The 16,647-nt window shown below is 64.8% G+C and overlaps 1 protein-coding gene across 1 annotated transcript in view; it reads right to left on the bottom strand.

The window, feature by feature from the left end:
• Positions 1-14,059, bottom strand: part of TCERG1L (transcription elongation regulator 1 like) — a gene marked incomplete at both ends in the record, with an annotated part of 44,512 nt that extends 30,453 nt beyond the window's left edge. Inside the window, 4 exons of the mRNA XM_084245620.1 lie at positions 363-542; positions 9,995-10,172; positions 11,364-11,510; positions 13,712-14,059. Coding sequence (XP_084101746.1) covers positions 363-542; positions 9,995-10,172; positions 11,364-11,510; positions 13,712-14,059 — 853 coding nt within the window. The remainder of the gene's footprint in view (positions 1-362; positions 543-9,994; positions 10,173-11,363; positions 11,511-13,711) is intronic.
• Positions 14,060-16,647: the final 2,588 nt, after the last annotated feature.

Below are 16,647 nucleotides of genomic sequence, written 5' to 3'. Positions count from 1 at the left end.
CTGGAGGCCTCTGCAGGAGACCGGCTCCCGCATGTGGCCAGACACCCCCAAGGGGGACTACCCGGTGCCTCCCGGTGCCCACAGCGGCCGGCCTGGCCGGGAGAGGACGCCGGTGGCCTCAGTGCTGCCCGCGGCCTGCGCGCCCCTCTCCGTGCGGCCCGGGCTCTCTTCAGGGCCGGGAGGGAGCCCCACGTCGTGGGCCAGCACGCTCTGGCCCCCGCAGCACACCCCAGAGGCCCGCGCTCCTCAGACACGACCCGCCAGCTGGCTGGACGGCGGCTCCAGGCCCCGAGGCAGAGGAGGAGAGCCGTCGCCACCAGCCCAGCCGCGGGCCCCGGGGTCCTGACCCAGCGCGCTCTTACCTGAGAAAGGGCCGGGGTGCAGGGGGATCTTGATGGGGGCAAAGGTCAGGAAGTGGCAGGGCTGCACACTGGGGGGGCTGGGGCCCCCGAGGCCCTGCGGGTCCATGGAGACCATGGCAGCCGCGGCGATGGCGATGCTGGGGCTGCCGCCGACGGGCTTCAGGCCTCCGGGACAGGCACCTGCAGAAGAGGGACACTGAGGTCAGCCAGTGAGGAGGCGCCTGGGCCGTGCGGGCTGTGTGGCCAGCGAGGAGGGCAGCAGCTGGCCGCCACTCCAGGCTGGATAGGCCCCTGGCGGCATCACCAGAGCGGGAAGCCCTGCCATCGGGACGCCGCCTGGAGGGCGGAGCGGCGGAGCCCCGGGCCTTGGGGGCAGAGGGCGCTGGGGCCTCTGCTGAGGGGCAGATGCGCTCACCGCAGCTGCGCCCTCCACACCCAGAGTCACCAGCTTATGACGTCCACTTGGCAGGTGATTTCCACTCTGATGGAAACCCTCAGGCACCTACACACCAGCTGGCGATTATTCTGCAATGCCCGGTGATCCTGGGCCTCCCTGCGGCCTAGGGGAGTCTCAGGCCGTCACCCCCAAGGCCTGAGTCCATCCCCGGCCAGGGGCTGACCCACAGGGCGCAGCAGACCTCTCCTGTCTCCCCGCTGGGCCCTCAGCAGTGGGTTTCAGTGGATCCGCCTGTTCTGCTCCCCGCTCTGTCTCTGGGGAGTCCTCTCACCCCCCCTCTGGCCTGCACCCAGCTCTTGTGTGCATAAATAGATAAATCTTTTTTAAAATGCCAGTGATGAGAACGAGGCTGCAGGGGAAGGGCAGGGCCCAGGTCCCACCTGCAGGTGTCAGGGTGCAGGACGCCCGCCCCGCCCCAGACCCCTCCCTGAGTGCTGCCTGGGCCCTGGGGATGCCAGGACGGGCCTGTGCCCTCCCAGCCCCATGCCCCCCCCCCCCCGGCCAGCCCCGAGCATCATTCCAGGCCCACTGAGCCACGAGGAAGCTTCTGGGCCTCGGCTGAGGGGTCCCATGGGTGTGGGCCCTCGCCTCACAGCTGGGCCTCTCGGGGGCGCCCCCCAGGCAGGGCGGCAGAGCAGAGCACGCAGCTCCGACTGCAGCCCGGGGGCACTTGGTGGTGGGCGGACAGACACCCCCTGTGATTTCATGTAACTCGGTGCACGATGACTTGGGGACTCACTCGCTGAAACAGGAGATGAAACGGCCCTGCCCAGGGTGCACGCTGCCCCCACTCGGTCTCCCGAGCGTCCTGGGTGTGAGAGGAGCTGCGAGCTCTGGGGGCCTCTGTGGGGCCGCAGCCCAGCCCCCACACCCGCAGACGCCCCACCCCATGTGGGGGCCAGCACGGGAAGGAGCTCGGGGGGCGGACCCCAGCGGATCCTGAGAAGAACCGGGTGGGGCCCTGGGGCTGAGCCTCCCGGGACTCAGGCGCCCCGAACACCCAGCACACGGCCGCCTGGCCCCAGCACCCCCGTCTCAGGACACGGCCGGGGCTGCACACAGTCGTCGCTTAGGAAACACACACCCAGCCAGAGCCCCCCGGACACTTGTCTCCTGAGGGGAGCACCCGTGAGTGCTCCGGAGAGGAGTCCGTGCAGGCCTGACGGCCCCTGTCCACCCGCGGCCCCCAGGCGCGCGGCTGTTCCGGAAGGAGGGTCTGTCCAGGGACTGCCGTGGAGAGGGCCGGGGCCACCTCTTGCCTTGAACGTGTTCATCCCACGGAAGCCTCAGCAGGCAGCTGCCCGACACGCAGCCGAGGTTGCGGCGACCTTGAGAGCAGGACAATCTGACTTGTCTGCACAACAGCCGCAGTTGTGAAAGGGCCTGCGTGTGTTTTGGACACACTGTCCCCTCCGCCCCCGCCGGCCGCGCACCGCGACTCCCGGCTCGCCCTGCCGGAGGCCTCCAGGGTGGCGACAAGGCGGGGCCAACCTTGGCCTCAGCCGTCTCTCCGTGCGGCGCCCAGACAGCGCGGCCACCAGCCGGAATTCCCGGCTTTGCCGAGATGAGGGAGGCCTGGGGTGGGACTGGCCGTGCCCTTCCCTGCCCCGCGGGCGCCCGGGTCCGGGCAGAGCAGGCGCCTCCCCCCACTGCCCCGCACGCCCCACACGCCTGCCGCCGGCCCGCGGGCGTCTCTCTGTTGGGGGGCGGGGGTGAGCCCTGGCGGGCGGGGTCCGTGTCTTGAGGGGTGAGCGAGCTTTGCGCTATGTCCCCCGTAAGTGACTTCTCGTCTCGTCTCACGGAAAGTCCTTCCAAGGATCAACCTTTCAAAGATCAATTTGGATGAATTTCCGTTTATCAAAGTATTTACTTTTAATTCACACGAGTTCGAGCCCGAGGCGCCCGGGCGCAGCTGAGAACGACTCAGCGGCACAGAATGTTCCTGTCTGTTTTCTTCCAGAAGCCCCTGCCCGGGCTTCCCCGCCGGCCGGTGATCCGTCTCCGGCAAACGTTTATACGCGGCACGAGGTACCCGTCGGGTTGGTTGTTCATTTACAAGACGCACGTTCAGGCGTTCCAGCGCCGTTTCCTGGAAAGACCTGCCTTTATCGGATTCTCTTGGCACCTCTGCAGAAAATCAATGGCCCCGCGTGTCTGTTTTCCGAAGGCGCGTGGCCCTGCGCGATCGATCGACCTCTGCGAAGCTCCAGCGAGTCCTCGGGCTTCTCCTGCGGCTCCTTCAGAGGCGTCAGGTCGGATGTGGGGTCCACCTCGCCTGCGCCTCTTTTCCAAAACCACCCCCCTGCCTTCAGCTCTCGAATCCCAGAACGGGGCATCAATTTCTGCGAAACTGGGGTTTTCTTTAGAACAACAAGGAGCTCACAGACCCAGCGGGCCAGCGCTGCCGCCCCGAGGCCGGTCCCCCGCACGGACCTCTCCGCGGGCCCGGGAGGCCGCCGTCTTGCGGTCCCCGGGACACGCTCTGTTAGGTGCGTCTGTCGGGCCCGGCAGCCAGGGCGGTGATGCGGCTGCTACTGCTCGTCGCCCGCAGCACAGAACGGAACTTTCCCCGGACCTTGGCCTGTGCAGCCTCGCTCAGGCACTGGTCACCCGAGCCCAGACCCTCTGGGATGGCCTGTGTAGCCATGAATCGTGCTGTCCCCGTAGCGACAACTTCCTTCCTTCCATGCCCCCGGGAGCTCTTTGGTCTTTCATTTTCATGCCCCAGCGGCCGAGGCGGGACCCCTGTGGGGCCCTGCCCGGGCTGAGGGCACGTCCTGGCCTTGCTCCCCAGCGAGCACAGGCTCGGGCCCCCCATGCGCCCCGACCTCGTGCGACATCTCTCGGGCGAGGGGTCCGCCTTGCAGGAGCTGGCTCGGTGCTGCTTCCTCACCCTGGACAGGCTGACGCGGCGAGAGCCACCTCCGCTGCTGGGAACTTCGCCTTGTTTCTCTTCCTGATTCTTTCGATGAAGTAAACGCCGTGGCTCCTCAGGTCAGGCCAGCGCCGCACACCCAGAAAAGGCTGCGTGGCCTCGTCGCCGCCCTGCGTGGCCGCGTGACTCTGCGCCGTGGTCTGCGTGAGCTTTCCCTGGGGCCGCGGCGTCTGGATCCCAGGGGCTGGTCTGAGGCAACAACTGGGGCAGCGTGACTCCTGCGCTTCTTTTCTGAAAAGTTTACGAGCCCTTGGTTGGCTCTTCCTTAAATGTTCGCCGACCGCGGTGAAGCCGCCGGGCCCGGAGGGCTGACCATCGAGCCCTGAGTGGCCGGGCCAGTGCAGGGCCAGGGCGGGGGCAGGGCTGCTCGGGCCCCTGCGCGTCAGGGCGCGGGCAGCCGAGCTGTGCTATCGTGCCGTGTCCCGTCCAGGGCTCAGTGTCGAGATCCACGCGACGCCCGTTCTCACCCCACAGGAGCCACCTCTGCTCCCTCGGGCCGTTGCACAGCAGCCACGACACGGGCGGGTTCCGCTGGCCCTCCTGACGCGCGGGGCCTCTGCTCTCACGCCGTTGCCATGTCCTTCCTCCTGCTGTTCTGCAGCTCCAGTCGCTGAGCGAGGCCTCTCTTCCTCCTGCCCCCGCAGAGGACACGGAGAGCCCCGTCCCACCGCGCTGACCGCGTAGCCCAGGATCTCGGAGCCTGGCCCCGTGTGGCTCGTGACCCCAGGTCCAGTCAGTGTCCACCAGCAAGTGTGGCCCCTGTGACCCCCGGCCCCGACGCCCACACCCCAGGCCCCGCCACCCACACCCCCGGCCCCGACGCCCACACCCTGGGCCCCGCTCCACTGCCCCACTCCGTGTGCCTGCGGGCAGGAGGCCTTGTTCCTCCGACTGAGCTCACGGCTGTGCTCAGCTGCCACGAAGGGTGGGAATCCTCCTTTTATGCGGAGATGATCTGACTGGGGCTAGGGGGGTGTTCACTCCAGCTCCTGTGGGAGAGGAGGTTGTGTGTACACACTCTCAGCACACACACACACACACACACACACACCCCATTTTCATTTCCTCTGAATCTGTACCGAGCAGCGGCATTGCCAGGCCATAGAAAGTTCTCATTTCAGTTCTTTGAGGAGCCTCCATGCTGCTTCCCTGGTGACTGCGCTGCCCGCCTGCCCCCCACCATCACCCCCGGGGAACAAGAGCTCACCTTCCTCCACATCACCCCAGCTGGTTGTCTCTCATCTCTTTGATGACAGCTTTCTAGCAGGCGTGAGGTGACACCTCACTGTGGTTAGGATTTCAGCTTCCCCGACGATTAGCAGCACCGAGCTCTTCTCATGGGTCCGCCGGTCGTTTGTATGTCTTCTGTGGAAAAAGTCTGTTTGGTTTCTCTGCCCAAATGAGACTGGGATTTTGTTTTGTTTTGTTATGTTACTGAGTATATGAGGTAGTGATAGGTTTGGGATAGTCACCTCTTCTCAGAGATGTGATCTGCAAATATCTTCTGATTCTGTAGGTCACCTTTTCATTTTCTTGATTGTTTATTTTCGCTTGCAGAAGGTTTTCAGTTATCTAGAGCCCCACTTCTTGATTCTTGCTTTTGTTTCTCATGAAAATTTTGGTGTCATATCCCCAAAAAATTGTTTCTAATACCAATGTCAAGGAGATTTTTCTTTATATTTTCTTCTAGGAGTTTTGTAGTTTCAGGTCTCATGTTAATTTTGAGTCACTTTTGTGAATTTTGTAAGATAAGAGATCTAATTTCATTTTTCTCCCTGTGGCTATGTATGCAGTTTTCCCGATACTGCTTATTGAAGAGATTATCCTTTCTCCATTAGCTTTTCTTGGCTCCTTTGTCAAACACAAGGTCACTGTACATTCCTGAGTGTTTGGGGGCTCTCTGTTCTGTTTGTTGAGCCGTGTGTCTATTTTTATGTCACTGTCATACTGTTTTGATTACTATAGCTTTGCAGTATAGTTTGAAAAAGGAACATCTGGTGCCTCTGGCTTTGTCCTTCTTTCTCAAGATTCCTTTGACTACTTGGGGTCCTTTGCAGTGCCATAAATATTTTAGGAAGTTATTTTTCTATTTCAAGAGAAAATGCCATTGAAATTTTGATAGGGATTGCACTGGCTCGATTAATGACTTGGTAGTGTGGACATTTTAACAATATTAATTCTTCCAAACCATGAACATAAACTATCTTTCAATTTATTAGTCTTCTTCAGTTTCTGTCATCAAAGTTCTATAGTTTTCATTGTACAGATTTTTTTACTTCTTGGTTAAATGGATTCCTGGGTATTTTATTGTTTTTGATGCTAATGTGAATGTGTTCATTTTATTTAGTTATTTTTCATATATTTCTTTGTTAGTGTACAGAAACACAACTGATTTCTGACTTTTATCCTGTAAATTTACTGAACTCATGGATTAGTTCCAATGGACTTTTTTTGGTTGAGTCTTTAGGATTTTCTGCACAGACGATCATATCATCCGCAAATTCAGCTTTATTTAGAAGCAATCTGCAAATTACTTTTGCTGGGACTCCCAGGATTGTGTTGAATAGAAGTGGTGAGAGACTTGTTTGCTTCCCATTTTAGGCATCTCCCCTCTCAATTTTTCCCTCTCACGTTGCTGCCCCAGCTGTGAGTGTGGAAGGAGGGCTGTGCAGAGCCCTCTTGGTTCCCGCCAGAGTCAGTCCCCTCCAGTGACTGGGGTCACCAGTGCTCAAAGTCGCCTTGCTTTCTCCCCTCATTTCTTCAAACTCTTCTTTCTGGGTGACTTTGGTCTCAGCCTGGCCCCTTCGGATCTTGTCCGTCACTGCTTTTCTATGAAGCTCTTGTTTTCCTACTAAGGTTGAGTTGTGCAAAATGTCAACACGGTCCTGTGAAAGGGCCTTTCCCAGAGCCACCTCCCCTGCTGACAGGTCTGAGTCAGTGTCCAGGAACAATCGAGCCTCATGTCAACCCATTCACACACCTTAGAAGTCCCAGAAGTGCACCTTGGGGACCTGCCCTCTAGCAGAGCTACACCTGGCACTGGAGAGTGCTGGGTTCACTCTGCAGGGAGAGGGCTCTGCTCTGCAACCCAGTGGGTCCCCACCTTCTCAAGGGGCTGTGGACTCTGAGCTGGGACTGATGGGAAATGCAGCCACTCTCTTTACAGAAGACACGCTCATGATGCAGGCGGGATAACAGAGTCTATCTGGTGATGAGGCCCAGAGCCAGGGCCACTGACGAGCCCTCACACCCCTGCCCTCCCCTCCACTCGGCTGCCTGTAACCTGCCGAGGAGTAACACTTCCCACGTGACTTGTCTTTGAACAGTCTCCTCCTTTCCTCAGAACCCTGTCCCCTCTGGCCGCCCTGGCTGCTTTCTGCCCAGTCTTGCTCGGGTTGCAGGCAGTAATGCCCACCCTGGGCCTTTCCTGCTGACCTTCCTGGGACACGCCTCAGTGACTGCAGAGAGCACCCAGGGAGGCAGCAGCCATGCGATCGTCTCTGAACGTGTGTGGTCCCCGCAGCCTGGGCCTCCTAGAACCTTCAGAGGAGGTGCTTGGGGGGGGCCCGCCCCACGGGTGAGGACCAGGGTGAGAACATGAAACAGGTATCCCAGAGAGGGCCCAAACAGGCTTATTTCAGGTGAGAGTCCACAGCCGGCCAGCCCCCTCATCCCTGCAAGTGGGTCTATCAAATAAGTCCAGTCCCGCCAGCACCTCTCAGCCATCGGTGGGTCATGCAGACACAGCCAAGCCGTGCTCATGTCACCTGAGACCCACGGCTGAAGCGTCTTCTCAATCAAGAGAAGATCAGGGACACATGACGTCACGGTGCATCACCCACCCAACGCCCAGGCCGGGCACCTCCGCCCGGCTCAGCAGCCGCCCGCCGCCCCTGCAGCGTGGCTCAGCTCAACAAGCCACACGCTCGTGCACGCAGAATGGCTCCGCCTCACACGTCTGAGCTCTGGTACAAACTGCCACATTCCAGAAACAGCAGTGCCCGCAAAGTCACTTCACGACAACGTCACACCAGGGCGGCCGCCCGGGCTGAGCGCAGGGAGCCGGCTGCCGGCCTGTATGAGGGGCTGCCCCGGCTGGGGCCTGACCACACCCTCCCGTCAGGGCCTCAGAGCTGCGAGCTCTCAGGCCTCTTGTTCTGATACAACAATTTATAACAAGAGAGTGACCAGGTGAAAATAGCGATTGTATATCTACACATTATCTATTATTTTCCATCAGCTATTATTTATAAACTTGTAACTTACATAATATAATTAGACTATTTAAGTTTATCAATTTATAGGACATATAATTTGAAAAGCAATCTTCAATAACCTTTAACAATCTATCTGAAAATTTGCGTGTAAAATGGTTTTGTAAAGTTCTATTTCCTCGTTAATTATACAACTCGGGACCACGGACCTCCCTTCCACGGCGTGGCATTTTCCCCACCCTGCTCCTTGCTCGAGGCCCTGCGCGCCGTGAGCAGTTAGCAACCCTTGGAGCCCTGCATGTGTTCTTTGGACGAAGGGGCCGCTCACTCATGGTTTCTAGAATAGTAATTTCTAAGAATTCTTAAACTTATCAAAAAAGCAACATTTTCACGAAGCATTTGAGAAACTCGCGTCTTGAAGCAACTGCACCTGCTATTAAATCACCTCTGGGAGAAGAAGGACAGCACCAAAGCCACGTCATGTGGCTATTGCGGTGCAGTGGCTCATGGCGTGGAGACCGTGTTGTGAGGGTTCGTGGCTGTGGGTGTTGTCTTATCACGGTCCAAAAAAAAGCTGGGGAAGAATAAAAGCAGAGATTCGACAGATGGTAAAGCAGGTGAGAATTAACATTACCCGTAATCAACTGTGTTACTTTGTCCTTTCAAGTAGATTCATCAAAAACACACAGTCAGGAGGTAAAACTGACACAAATCTGTTCGCCACACGGTGTGACAATGCCCGGGCGTGCAGAGAAACGCCATCGGCTTCCTCTCGTCAGTAAGCCTCCCGCGAGTCCAGATCACTGGCTTTCGAGCAAGAGGGTGAAGTTCTGTCACAAAACATCTCTGCGCTGGCCGAGAATGAGCTGAGCGGGGCGTTCATGCAAAGATTTTGTGGACAGTTGAACTGATTCCACTATTTTTCATGCTAAATTTGTGATTATTTTGGTGATAGTTATTGCCAGTGCACTAGGAAACGCACGTATTTTCACGCACCAAAGGAGCCGTCTAGAGGCAGGGAATCCTCGCCACTCTTTGCTGGTGAATCACCTTCTAGCATCACGAAATGAATCAGGAGGCACGGCCATCGGAGCGTGAGATGTGGGTGGGCGAGCGAGCCTGCGGCGCCCCTCCCGGCCCTCGGCAGCGCCCAGGCGCCAGGCCAGACGCGCGTCATTCAGGAATCGCTAAAGCCTGAGAACCATCAACAGCTGAATTTTCCTTCCTGATTTCTGACTAAACAAGATGCGTGACAAGCCAGACACATCAGGCCGGCAGGCGGAGAAGACAATGAACATACTGGAGAGCAGCGCTGGCTGCCCGCGCGGAGGCCGCCCCATCACTGCACTCGGAGCCGCGCGCCGGCCGCGGGGTAGGTGGGAAATCAGAGGCAGACGATGCCAGGGTGGGGGCGCCGCGGCGGGTGCGGCGAGGGGCTGGCGGCGGCACCGCTCGCTTCCACCACGCGATCGTATGTTAAGGTGATTTTAAAGTCAATTTAAAAATTCCTAAGCAGGTTTTATTCTCCTGCTCCTGCACGGTTTGTTACACAATCCTCCACCCCAGGTCCACGCCTCGGGCGCCTTCAGGCCACGAAGCCTCCCAAGATAGAGCAAAATCCAGCTCCGAATGGTGTGGTTTGTGCCCGTTCCCAGCAGCACCCCCGACGTGAAAGCAGAGTTTCCAGAAGCCGGACACGCGCCTGGGGCTCGCGACCTGAGAGGCGCCTCCCCTCAGCCACGCTGCTGCTGGCCCCGGGCGCCCCAAGGGCTCAGGCGCAGCTCCAGGCAGGGACTCTCAGCCCCTCGGCCCTGCCGTCGAAAAGCAGAGCCCCACTCTGAGGCACGGCGCGAGCCCCCCAAACACTTCCTCCACACGGAGCAGCCATGTCTGTGAGAAGAAAGTCTCCTTTCCTGAAAGAAGCTGGAATGACAGCTCCTTAAAATGACAACATGGTCTTCACCCCTAAAGCTGCCAGTGAGGAGAGACACCCACACCAACGCGAGGGGGCGCGGCTGGCACCAACCTGGGACGGGCTGCAGGGCCAGCGCTGCGGGCAGAGGCCTGGAGGCGGGCGCCGGCCGGGACAGCGCCACAGCCACCTGACTCGTCAGCAGGAGAGGCTTGTCGTGTCCATGGAACAATCTCGAGTCCTCGGGATAGATCCACGTCGAGTCCAGGGCAAAGGAATTGTTGAGAAAGATCTGCTCGGGGTAAAAGCAAGCGTCACTGGAGGCGCGGCACGTGGCAACACCCAACGCTGCGCGAGCCTTTACCTGGCCCCGCGGTCAGATGCCGCCGGGGGCGCGACGGGGCAGCTGTCTAGAAGTTACAGACCCGCTGAGTCCAGCCGCGCTGTGCCGGGCTCCTGGGCCGGGCTGTGCCACTGGCTCGCCCCCCAGCCCCGCGGCCGGTGTACCCCTAAAGGGCGCCCGGCGGGTTGCGCAGCCTGCTGGCAAGCAGGGTCCTGCGCTGTGTCTTTACGTCCTGCAGCAAACGCAGCGCAGCCGCGAGTCTGGTTTCAAAAGCCAAGACAACCCATCAGCAAGACAAATCCTGTTGCGACGGGCAACCCGCGCGGGCAAAGAGCGGGAGCCGAGGGGCAGGCTGTCCGGGCGGGAGGCCGCCGAGGGGGCAACGCCCGGCCTTAGGCATTGGACGACTTTGCTGAGTCGGCCGCTCAGGCAGGAGGGCAGAGGAGAGAAGCTGGAGGGAGGTGAGTGTCTGCCGAGGTTCTCAGGCTGGGGGAGACGGGGCTGCGGACCCGGGTTAGTTTTATGACCCGTGTGCGAAGATCGGAACCGAGCGCCCGCCCCCCCCCCCCCGCGTGGCCCCATCTTATCAACAAGGCGTCCGCTGACCAGCCTCCAGGACGCGCTTCCATGTCCGGGAACGCTCCCCGGCGGCCCGGCCCCGCCTCCCCACCTTACTCCGCGCCCCAGGGGACCCAGCGCTGCCCCGTGCAGGGCCGCTGGCTTGATGCGCTAAGCTTAGGTCATTGACTGACTGGGCCAGATGGACTCTGGGCTGCAAGGGCCGAACTGCATGGCCAGAATGGCGGCTGAAGCAGCCCCTCACCCTAGCGGACCCACAAAATGCCGAAAGCAAGAAAGGCAAGACAAACAGACTTTGAAACTCGTGTTTGGTTTTGATGGATGGTTAGAAATTTAACAATCAAAATCTTAAAAAGTTCTGATGCAGAATCAGAAGCTGTCGCTGCTCTAAGGGACTTAACCACTGTGAGCTGAAATAAAGTGACCCCCGGGATACTGGGGGAACCCACCATATTCTGAACGGCTGCCTCCCTGGCAGCCTCCCTGTGCTTAGAAACAAGCGCCCGCGGCCCCGGCGGAACACGCGCCGCCCGAGCCAAGACCCACCTCTCCGCGGAAGCTCTTGCCGCCTGGCGTCCTCTTGTCCAGCCAAGTCTTCCCCGTGGGAGGAGGAAGAGCCGACGGGCAGACGTGTGGGAAAATGGGCACCAGCTCCACGGCAGAAGAGGGGGACAGTCCGATGGGCGGAGAATGGCCGCCCAGCAGCCACTAGGACCCAAGAGAGAGAAGGGGGCGCTTACCAGCCGGCGCCAGCACGCCCGCCCCGCAGCAAGGTGCACGGGCAGCTGCTTCCCTAGAGGAGTGCTAAAATGGTGCGCGTTCGAGGGTGGGAGAAAGCCCCTCTCTCTAGTCACAAGATCATACATAGTCATTAATTTTGTAATTGCTTAAAAATCATGAGCACTTTCACACTCGAAGCACCGCTGACCTCATCACGAAGCGCTCCCGGGGCCGCGTGGCAACGCTGAGGGGGAACGTGGAGCCCAGGGAAGGCAGCCGAGCGGGGCTGGACGGTGAGACGTCCAGGGCCCCGCCTGCGAGGCGGGCGTGGGGAGCCCTGCGCTGGGGCGCTGGGGTCCCCCGGAGACAGCTGTGCTGACGACGCGCCTCTGGAGGACCCTCTTGTGTTACACTTAATATTTTGAAACAAGCACAGCTAACATTTGCAATAAAAGCCAGTGAAGGGGGTAAGCTTCAAAGTTTCTCCAGGTTCACAAAGCAGAGTGTTGCCAAGGCGCGGGAACGCGTGAGCGGGGACCCAACCGGGCCCCGAGGCCCAGGCCGCGCCCCGAGGGGACGGGGCGCCGCACCCCCGCACCCCGTCAGACAGCCGGTCCTACCCGACTCCACACAGGAGAAGCTTGACACCGTGTGTTTACAAAAATCACAACAGCTTTTTTAATTTTCCTGTCATGTGAACACGATCTGTCGCCATTTCGCAGGACAGACGCAGCACAACACGCCTGAAAGAGCCACCGAAGTTTTTCAGATTTTTCCCTTTGAAGCCCGCACGGGAGGAAGCAGAGCTCTGCGGAGCCTCGCGCTGACCCCTCTGGCGGCCGCGGGCTGCAGCTGCCCGGAGCTCCACCCGCCGGCTCCACCCGCCGGGCCCCAGCCCCGGCAGGTACTGAGCACGACACCCCGGACCACTGGCCCGCGCGCCCCCAGACCCCGGCAGGGCGGCCAGCCCCCTCCAGAGAAGCCCCCAAGGTTACGCGGGAATTGCATGACCTGAAGGTGGGACCGAACATGCCCTTGACGTGAACGTGCTGATGGGGACCATTCTGGGGATCAGCCCCGCGGGCCCCATGCAGACGCGGTGCTGCGAGCACACAGCAGCCGCTGCCCCCTCAGCAGCGCCTTCCCGGCGCCCTGGTCAGCCAGGCGGGGTCACTTTTTGGTGCTAATTCCAGGTTTCAACGCTAAGCTCGCCCTGGAGCAACGCGGCATTAGCTAAGCTGGAGGCCGGGACGGCGGGGGGCAGTCCCCGCTGGGGGGGGCCGGCGGGGGGCAGTCCCCGCTGGGGGGGAGTCTCCGCTGGGGGGGCCGGCGGGGGGCAGTCCCTGCTGGGGGGCAGTCCCCGCTGGGGGGGGAGTCTCCGCTGGGGGGGCCGGCGGGGGGCAGTCCCTGCTGGGGGGGGAGTCTCCGCTGGGGGGCCGGCGGGGGGCAGTCCCTGCTGGGGGGGCAGTCCCCCGCTGGGGGGGCCGGCGGGGGGCAGTCCCCGCTGGGGGGGGAGTCTCCGCTGGGGGGGCCGGCGGGGGGCAGTCCCTGCTGGGGGGGCAGTCCCCGCTGGGGGGGCCGGCGGGGGGCAGTTCCTGCTGGGGGGGAGTCCCCGCTGGGGGGAGTCCCCGCGGGGCCGGGGGAGGGGAGGCCGGGCTTCCCCGCCGGCGCCCCTGGTTTGGACTCGCCCGAGCTTGTCCTGAGTCTTTTCAAACGGGAGAAGCGAGGGGCTGAGAACCAGGGGGGCCGCGGTCCCCGGCTGGCGCGTCAAGTCGGGGCGCGGGGAAAGTGCTGCGCTCGGAGGGGCAGGTCCGCGGCCGCTTCAGCACCGCGCCCTGGACAGCGCCGGCCGCGGGCGGGCGCCGGCGACTCGGGGCTGGGGGGCGCTGGGGGGGCTGGTGGGGGCTGGACCGGGGGTCCGGGGGCGCTGGGGGGGCGCTGGGTCGGGGGCCGGGGATGCCGGGCGGGGGTCCTGGGCAGCTGGGGGCCGCCGGGCGAGGGTCCGGGGCGCCGGCAGGGGTCGGGGGCGCCAGGCGGGGGGCGGCGGGGACGCCGGAGCGTGAACTTCGCGGCGCCGCAGGGCGCGCGCGGGCCTGGCCGGGGGGCGCGGGGCCGGGCGGGGGGCGCGGGGCCGGCCGGGCGGGGCCGGGGGGCGGGGGGGGGCCGGGGGCGGGGCGGGGGCGCGTTACCTGCGCGCCGGGCGCGGGGTGCGGGGGCGCGGCGGCCGCGGCGAGGTCCGGCGCGGCGGGCAGCGGCAGCGGCAGCGGCAGCGGCAGGAGGGGCCCGCCCGGGGCCGGCCAGCAGGCGGGCAGCGCGGGCAGCGCGGGGAGCAGCGCGGCGCTGGGGGGCTGCGCCGCGGCGAGCAGCACCGGCGGGGGCGCGACCCCGACCCCCGCGCCCGGCCCGAGCAGCGCGGCGGAGCCCGGCAGCAGCCAGAGCCCGGGCGGCGGCGCCGCGCTCCCCGGCCAGGCGAGAGGCCGCCGCCGGGGCTGCTGCGCGGGCCGCCGCCGCCGCGGGAGCCCGGCGCCCCCCAGCATCCTGCACCCCGCGCGGGCGGCGGCGGCGGGGGCGGGCGCGAGGCGCGGGCCGGCGGCGGGCGGGCTGGGAGCGAACTCTCTGGGTCCGCGGCGCGGCCGCTCGCTCCGCCCTGCCCCGCGCGGGGAGCCCCTCCTCCCGCCCGCCCCCCGCCCCCCTCCGCGCGCCGCCCGCGCCGCGGCGCCCCGGCCCGCCCCGCCGCCCGCCCGCCCGCCCGCGCCCCGCCCGCGCCCCGCACCCCGCCGGACCCGCGCGCCCCGCCCCGCCCCGCCCCTCCCCCGCCCGAGGACCTGGGCTCGGCCCCCGCGGCGGCGCGGGCGGGGCGCGCGGGGCGGGGGCGCGCGGGGCGGGGGGGCTGGGGGCGCGGGGCGGGGGCGCGGCGGGCGGGCGGGCGGGCGGGCGGGGGTCCCGCAGATCGCGCCCGGGCTGCGGCGGCGGCTGGAGGCCGCGGGCTCTGGCGGACGGAGCGCACGGCCGGGGGCGCGCGCCGCGGGGCCGGAGGGAATCCACGCGCCGAAGCGCTGCGGCCAAGGGGGCGGCGCGGAGCCCGCACGGCCCGCCCGGGGGCTGGGGACGCGGCAGGGGCCGGCTTCACCCCGCGGCCGGAGCGCAGGGCCCGGCGTGCGGATCGGACCCGGCGCCCCGCGGCCACCGCCGCGCGAGGGGCTGCGCGAGGTCGCGCCCTCGGAGCACCCGTTCCGGCCCCGGCGGGCCCGGCCCCGACCCCGGCCGCCCTCGCCCCGGCGCCAGGCAGGCGGCCCCCGGGCCCCTGCACGGATGTCCCCCGGCGCTGCGCTGCCTCCCGCCGCGCGGCCTCGGCGGTGCCCCCCGCGCGGCCCGGGGCCCGGGGGTCCCTCCCCAGCCCCGCTCTGCGGGCACCGCCCGCGCCCCACGCTGGCCCGCGCCGCCCGCGCGCAGCCACCGCCAGGGGCGCGCCCCGCAGCCCGGCCCCGCGCGCCCCAGACCCGCGGCTCCTCCAGGCCCGGCCCGCGCGGCGAAGCCCCCAGGCCTTGGCCGCAGCAGCTGTCGTGAGGGGCTCCCGGCTCCGGGGGGGGGGGGGGCGGGGGGCGGCGTGTCTGTGCGGAGCCCGGGCTGGCCCGAGCCCCGCGCGCACCCCCGGGGCCCAGCTGCGCCCGCCGTGGCCGCCGCGCCTGGCACCAGCTCTGCCCGCGCCGCCCGCCCGGGCTTCCTCCGCCGGCCCGCGCTGGGCACTCGCGGCCTCCGACCTCCGCGCAGACGTTTCTCAGTTACAAGTTCACCTCCCCCTTGACCAGAGGCCCGGCGGGCTCCGGGTCTCCTCACCTGCGGGCACAGGGCGGCTCCGGGTCTCCTCACCTGCGGGCACAGGGCGGCTCCGGGTCTCCTCACCTGCGGGCACAGGGCGGCTCCGGGTCTCCTCACCTGCGGGCACAGGGCGGCTCCGGGTCTCCTCACCTGCGGGCACAGGGCGGCTCCGGGTCTCCTCACCTGCGGGCACAGGGCGGCTCCGGGTCTCCTCACCTGCGGGCACAGGGCGGCTCCGGGTCTCCTCACCTGCGGGCACAGGGCGGCTCCGGGTCTCCTCACCTGCGGGCACAGGGCGGCTCCGGGTCTCCTCACCTGCGGGCACAGAGCTCTGCGTGCCAGATGCCTGATGCTCCTGGCTCAAGGCCTAATCCCTGCGGTCCCGGCCACTCCGGGCTGGGCAGTGTGGACCCTACGGTCCTGCTTGAGCGCTAGGGAGATCATTCTCCACGCAGCAGTGCCTTCAGGTCCCTTCACGCAGCAGTACCTTCCTGAAGGCCGGAGTTCTGTGCAAGGGGGAGGGAGGGAGCGGCCGGGGCAGGGGAGCCCCCCCTCCCAGCCACTCCCCCCAGCAAAGCTCTCTGCGCCAAGTCCACCCCAGGGCCTGGGTCAGGCATGGTCTTGGGGCCTCCGGGGGCATTGGGGGTCTGGCCCCACCCCACACTCTGTCCCTGGAGAGGCCCCCCAGGGGCAGCTCTGTCCCCCTGTGACGGGTGTCCCCCGGCCTGGCTTGAGCAAGCGCTGGGAAGTCACAGCAGCTGTCCCCGCAAAGAGCCCCAAGGCCACCGGGCCCGGTGGCCTCTTCCTGCCATGGCCTAGCTGTGTCCCGGTGACGCGTGCCGGCCCCTTCTCAGGCCATGCAGAAGGCTGGATTCAGGGACCCGTGGGGTGACCACCGCTGATTACTTCACTGCTGTGAGGGGGCCAGCGGCAGGCTCTCCCCAACTCTGGCTCTTGTTTCCACCAGACACACCTCAGGGTCCCCACTCCTGGTTCAATGCGGCCTGCACCCTCCTATGGGCACCCTCTGTCCAGTGGGAAGGCACGGGACACTCTCGAGGTGGGCCAGGGAGGTCACGTGTGTGTCACGAGACTGCAGAAGCGCAGAGGCTGCAGGCGGTGCAGGGACGGGGCCCGGCCAGCGCGGGAGAAGCAGGCCCTGCTCTCCGGGGGGCTTCCCGGCTTCCATGCTCCCTGGGGCTTCGGGCTGTGCTCCCTGGGACTTTGCGCTGCGCTCCCCGGGGCAGGGTCCAGGTGCAGGCACAGCTGGTGGCAGGTCTGCTTGATCGCAGCGCCCCCTGGGGGT

Source organism: Talpa europaea (assembly GCF_964194135.1).
Source record: "Talpa europaea genome assembly, chromosome: 10".
In the NCBI taxonomy this organism is placed as follows: domain Eukaryota; kingdom Metazoa; phylum Chordata; class Mammalia; order Eulipotyphla; family Talpidae; genus Talpa; species Talpa europaea.
This window is presented reverse-complemented; position numbering and strand designations above follow the sequence as displayed.